The sequence below is a fragment of the Mesoplodon bidens genome (genome assembly GCF_964165515.1).
Source record: "Mesoplodon bidens genome assembly, chromosome: 14".
Classification (NCBI taxonomy): Eukaryota; Metazoa; Chordata; class Mammalia; order Artiodactyla; family Ziphiidae; genus Mesoplodon; species Mesoplodon bidens.
Genome location: NC_138170.1, coordinates 52,550,611 through 52,556,046, shown reverse-complemented (window position 1 = coordinate 52,556,046; position 5,436 = coordinate 52,550,611). Strand labels below are relative to the sequence as shown.

Here is a 5,436-nt window from a genome sequence, read left to right as displayed (position 1 = left end):
TCCATCCCTTTCCACCCAGGGCCGGCAGGTCTGGTCGGAAGCGTCCGGGTCGCGGAGGAGTAACGTGTATGGTACCAACAGCCACCGAGACCTGAGACGGAAAAGCCTCAACTTTCTCCTCGAGGAGTCCCGCCGGCTTCGGACCTGCCTGGACCGGCTTAGACTTGTCGCTTAATGGGGAGGGGGGCTGGATCCCCGAGAGGGGAGCGGGCGCCGCAGGTTAATTAACAGCCGCAGAGGCACCTACGGCCCACCACGCACGGAGGTGCCTCCTCTGCCAGACCATCCAAGCCCCGGCGTCCGCTTGTTCCCATTTAGAACACGCGCCCGGCGCACCCGGCTCCCCGAGTCTCCCGGACGTGCCCTTCTCCCCAAGCCCCTTCATTTCCACGCCAAACCAACGGATTTCTGAGCGTGGAGACCTTCGTTCCACGGCTACACGCACGACCCGGGCTTCGCGGCTGGACCAGCGGCTGCCCTTTCGGCCAGCGAATCTGCCCAGTGCGTCGTGCCTGGTTCTGGGGATGGCGACCACCGCTAAGGCGTCCGCCCTGCAGGAAACCTCCACGGCCCGACTTGTTTCCCAGCCTTGGCATGTCCAAACACACGTAACCACGTTACGCACACAGCCTCTCATCGCCTACACCCATTCCCAGGTGAAGAAAGAGGCAGGTGAGGGCACTGCTCGGCTGGTGGGGGGAGAGGAGTCCCCAAGAGGGACAGGCCCCTTCCCCGCTCCTGCAGGGAGCTTCCCGGACAAGAAATGGGACAGAGGGCTTTGGGGCAGGCGGTTTCAGAGTATTCAGCCCCTTCACCTTGCGACTCATAAACGTTGTGTGTGGGGGAAGGCGCCTCCCGGTTTCTGGGACTCATGGGGCTTCGCTGCCCAGAACGGTCCACCCGGGGTGTCGAGTCCCTGTAGGGAAATCAGACACAGCTGCACTCCCGGCTCGCGGGCCTCGTGGTATATATCCATATATATATATATATTTATGATTTCTAATTTTATTATAAAATAAAAGCAGAAATATTTCCCGAAGAACATTCACATGAGGGCATAACAGGGAGATGGCAAGTCTGCGGCTCGGAGGCACGCTCTGCCGGGAGCTCGGTGGCCACAGTCCCAGGAGGAAGAGGAGAGCGAGTGGCGGGGCCTCACCAAAACAGAGGGGCAGGCGGCAAGGGGGCGTTCAGGGGCTTCCCTGCCGCCGCCCTTGCTCTTTCACTTAAGTTACTAGGCAGCGCTGACACCTGCAGCCCCCAGCTGACCCCGGGGGGAGGGTCTCTGGAGAAAGCCCGGGTTCAAAGGCCCTGTCTTTTCTTCGCTCTTCCCCCTCCCACTCCCACCCCAGTAAAGTGAGGAATGGGGGGAGGGCAAAGAGACCGCCAGGCGCGAGGAGAAAGATCGACGCGTACAGCCCGCGAGGTGCAGGAGGCTGGCGGAGAGGAGAAACAGAGAAACAGAGATAGAGTAATAGAAACCCGGCGAGAGATGGCAAGCCGGAAGTACAGAGGGAAACAGAGACAGTGCAAAGGGGGAAAGCAAGAAGAAGAAAGGGAAAGGAGAAGAGAGAAGAGAAGGAAGGGGAATGAAGAGGAAGAAAGCGCAAGGAAGGCAAGGGAAGAGAGAGAAGAGAGCGGAGGAGAAGGCAGGGAGAGAGTACGAGAATGGTGTATAATTTATTCCCTTCCCTGGTTCAAGACCCGGTCCCAGGCCTCCAAAGGATCTCCAAAGCAACTTGTTGAAAATAAATCCCGAACAAAGACTAAACCAGAGAGCCATCCGCCCTGCCCGGGCCGGCAGTTCTGCCCGCTCAGCGCGCGGGTCTTTCAGTACCTGGTGGGGCCGCCGGCGCGGGGCGCCCTCCGGACACGGTCCTTCTCAGGTCCCGAGCGACCAGCCCAGAAGGCAAGCGCGTCGAGGCAGGCGGGGCTCTAGGAGCCCAGGTCCACGAGGTTGGCCGACATGGGGTTGAGGATGGAGTCCTGCAGGCCGTGGTGATGCTGCAGTGGGTCCGAGCCGCCTCCCCCCGGCACGGGCACGGGCACGGCGCTGGGGCCCGGAGGGTGGCCCAGGCTGTGCAGGGACGGCAGCCCCGGTGGCGGCGGCGGGCTGAGCAGCAGCGCGGGGCTGGACGACGAGTGGTCTGGCGTCCCCGACGGCGTCTTCTCGTCCTCCGAGCTGCCTAGCACAGACTTGCCGCTGCCGTTCAGCGACGCAGCCAGCGGGTTGTGGCTGTTGGAGTTGGAGTTCTCGCTGTTCTCCCTGCAAGTGCAGGAGCAAAGCAGCCGGGTCAGAGGGGAAACCGAGGCTGCTCGGCGCCGCGTCGCCCGGAGCCAGAGCCGCCGCGCGCTGCCTGCGGGTGTTTTCGGTTTCTAACATGTTTCGCGGCCAAGCCTGGGCTCTGGCTCTTTCAGTCCCTCCAGACCCGATGTCTCTCTCTTATACCTTCTCCCTGTATCGTTTCTATCTCCCCACCTCTCCTGCTCTCAATCTCACGAATATCTTTCTGCTCTCCGTGTGTTCTGCCCTCCCTGCCTTCCCCCACTGAGTGGCTAACTTTTCTTTTCTAGAGCAGAGGGGCAGGGGAGCAGGGTTCAGTGGAGTTGTAGGGGACAAGGACAGGGAGGAAGAGAAGGTGCCTGGGTTTTCAGATCACTCTTGACTACTCAAGCCAGGGTTTGTTGCGGAGAAGTGGGTCCAGGAGAGTCAGGGACCCTAGATTCTAGGCTGAGGGTCCACTTGAGGTTGGGCATCTCACAGGTCCTCATCTCCCTTTGCTTTTCTCTGCTTGAGGGAAAACCCTGTCTGAGGGACAGGTTCCTGGAGCTAAGGGTCTTTTCCCTCTAGTTCCAAACTGGCAGGCCTTGTTAGGGTTTTCCTTGCTTTGTGTAGGAACAAGGCCCTAAGGATGCAGGACTCCCTTTCCTGGTGGCACAGCAGAAACTTCAGCTGGGGGCCTGAAGCTGGGGTGTGGAGGGCAGCTTCTGGGAGAAGAGAGAAGGAAGAGAGAAGGGGATTGCTGATCCTGGCCTAGACTTTTCCACCATACCAGAAACTGAGGGACTCTTCAGCCCTCACCTGGGGCCCAACCTGAGAACTTAGTTCTTCAGGACTCTGGATGCATGCCATTCTGGGGGGAGGGGGACCTCAGCAGGGAGAACCCACCTCCTGCCCTGTCTCTGACCGACCGACAGCCCCTGCCCAGATTTGGAGATTTGAATTCTTGGGTAGATTCTCTCTTTACTGGCTCCCCAGGGCCTTTTCTTTCTGTTTTCCTGGAAGGGAACTTCCCACAGGGCTGGCAGCTGAATCCGTACAATTGTGGATGCTCCAACCTCATGGTCTTAGAGACCAAGGTCAGCTTGAAGCCACCCCCCCACCCCCCAGTCCCACCGCTGAGTCCACTGTTCAGCACCCGCACTCTGACCCTGGCCATTCACTCCGGGCTGCACACAACCCGTACCACAGACCCCGGGTGTCTCGTTTTGCTCTTACACTCAGGCTGATTCTGTTCCCACAGTCAGCTTCTCCCCCTCCAGATTTGGGGCTCTGAGAGGCCAAAGCCACAACGGCCTCATGGTCAACTGCAAGGCTAGTTCAGCAAGTCCTGGTTTCCCTGAGGACAAGCAACTCCCAGCCCTTCTGCTGCTCTCAGCTCACCCCAGACATACCGACCTACCTGCCAAAGAGGGTAGAGCCTGAGCAGAGAGGAGCTAAGGGCTTGGCAGGCCAGGCAAGGACTGCTGGGTCCAACGAGGCAGAAAAAGGGACATGTGTTTCTCTTCTCTCCCAGAGCTGACACTTCCTCCCCAAGCCTTTCACCTCTTGGTCCCTTCAATGCGCGATAAGACTTTCCCTATCAACCCTCCTATCCAGACAAGGAAAATTCTTCCAGGCCCCTCCACATCCAGGTCGTACCAGGAAAGTTCCAATCCCAGTACTGACCCCTAATCACACGGCCTGTAGCTGAGTGAGGCAGACGGGAAGCCCTGGGAAGTGCTGGTGAATTCTCACAGGCAGTCTAAACCCCGCACCCCGCACCGCCCCCACCCCCCGCCATAGTCCTCGCCAAAACCCTCTGTCCTCCGACCTTCGGAGGACTAACAGGACTTGCCTGCTGTGCGCCCCTTGCCTGGAATCCAGGCCTACCGTCTTGCCTTTGTCCCGAAGTTCGCTGCTTCTCCACTTTTGCTCACAAGCGACCAGGGAGTTAGTTGACAACTTCCCGATTGCTCTGCCCGCTTTAGACAAATTCCGGATCTCTTGGTCGCCCGCAAGCGCCGGCCAGGTCAGACCAGGCTGCAGCAGGGCCCTTGCTGGGACGAGCGGGCCCAGTTCAAGCCTCTTCGGTGGCTGAGTGGACGCCCTGGGACACCCTCCCTCGAGCCCGGGGTAGCTGGCGCCGAAGCTCTACTTACTCGTACCTTTCCTTGGCCTCGGCTGCCCGGTCGCGCTGCCGCCGGTTCTTGAACCAGTTGCTGACCTGCGTGGTGGTGAGGCCCGTGGCTTCCGCCAGCTCGCGCTTCTCGCGGGGTGAGGGGTAGGGGTTGTGAGCGTACCACTCGCGCAGCACGCTTCGACTCTTTTCCTTGAAGCAGTAGCTGGTCTCCTCGCCGTCCCAGATGGAGCGCGGCAGGGGAAACTTGCGGCGCACTCGGTACTTGCCCACAGCGCCCAGGGGCCGGCCGCGCAGCTTCTCCGCCTCGATGTAGTGCGCCTTGAGCCACAGCTGCTGCAGCTTGGCGTGGTTGTGCGGCGAGAACTGATGGCTCTCCAGGATCTTGTAGAGCTCGCGGAAGTTGCCGCGGTGGAAGGCCACCACCGCCTTGGCCTTGAGCACACTTTCATTCTTGTGGAGGTGCTCGCAGGCGGGCAGCGACCACAGGAAGCGGCCCAGCCGCTCGATGTTGCCGCCCTGTTGCAGCACCTCGCACACGCACGCCACTTGCTCCTGCGTGAAGCCGAAGGTGGGTAGCATAGACATGGTGCCGGTTGCGCCCGCCCGCGCGCGCCCTCAGCGCGCCGCGCGGTCCGGCATGGGCGCCTCCCCGCCGGACCGTCCGGGCCAAGAGGCGGGCGGGGGGGCCCCCGGCCTGGCGCTGGCTCCCGGAGAACTCCGAGTCACTGCAGGATGTCCCCGAGCCGGCCGCGGGTCCCGCGCCGCTCCGCGCCCCCGCCGCCCGCGCACTTCTCCTGAGTCCTCGTCCAAGCCCGGGGGCCGCCCGGGGCGCCGCTCCGCATGCTCCGCGCCCTCCCGCCCGCCAGCCGCTCCCTCGTTCGCTTCTCGCTAGCTCTCCCTCCCGTCTAGCTCGCTCGCTGCTTTTTTAATAATATTATTCTAAGCGGGCATGAGGCGCGGCGGCCCGCGCCCTGATTGGTCTGGTTATCTGACCCGGGGCCTGCCCGCGCCAGACAATAGTCGGAGTCAAATT

At 61.4% G+C, this 5,436-nt stretch overlaps 1 protein-coding gene across 2 annotated transcripts; it reads right to left on the bottom strand.

The window, feature by feature from the left end:
- Positions 1 to 1,935: 1,935 nt before the first annotated feature.
- On the bottom strand, positions 1,936 to 4,988 carry SIX2 (SIX homeobox 2; the record flags this gene model as incomplete). Of its 2 annotated transcripts, none has more annotated exons than XM_081254086.1 (2): positions 1,936 to 2,266; positions 4,423 to 4,988. In XM_081254086.1, 2 exons carry the CDS (start codon positions 4,986 to 4,988, stop codon positions 1,936 to 1,938), a joined length of 897 nt encoding a protein of 298 aa, XP_081110212.1. The 2 variants fall into 2 exon arrangements, with proteins under 2 accessions (XP_081110212.1, XP_081110213.1); XM_081254087.1 differs by having other exon boundaries at positions 4,429 to 4,988.
- Positions 4,989 to 5,436: the final 448 nt, after the last annotated feature.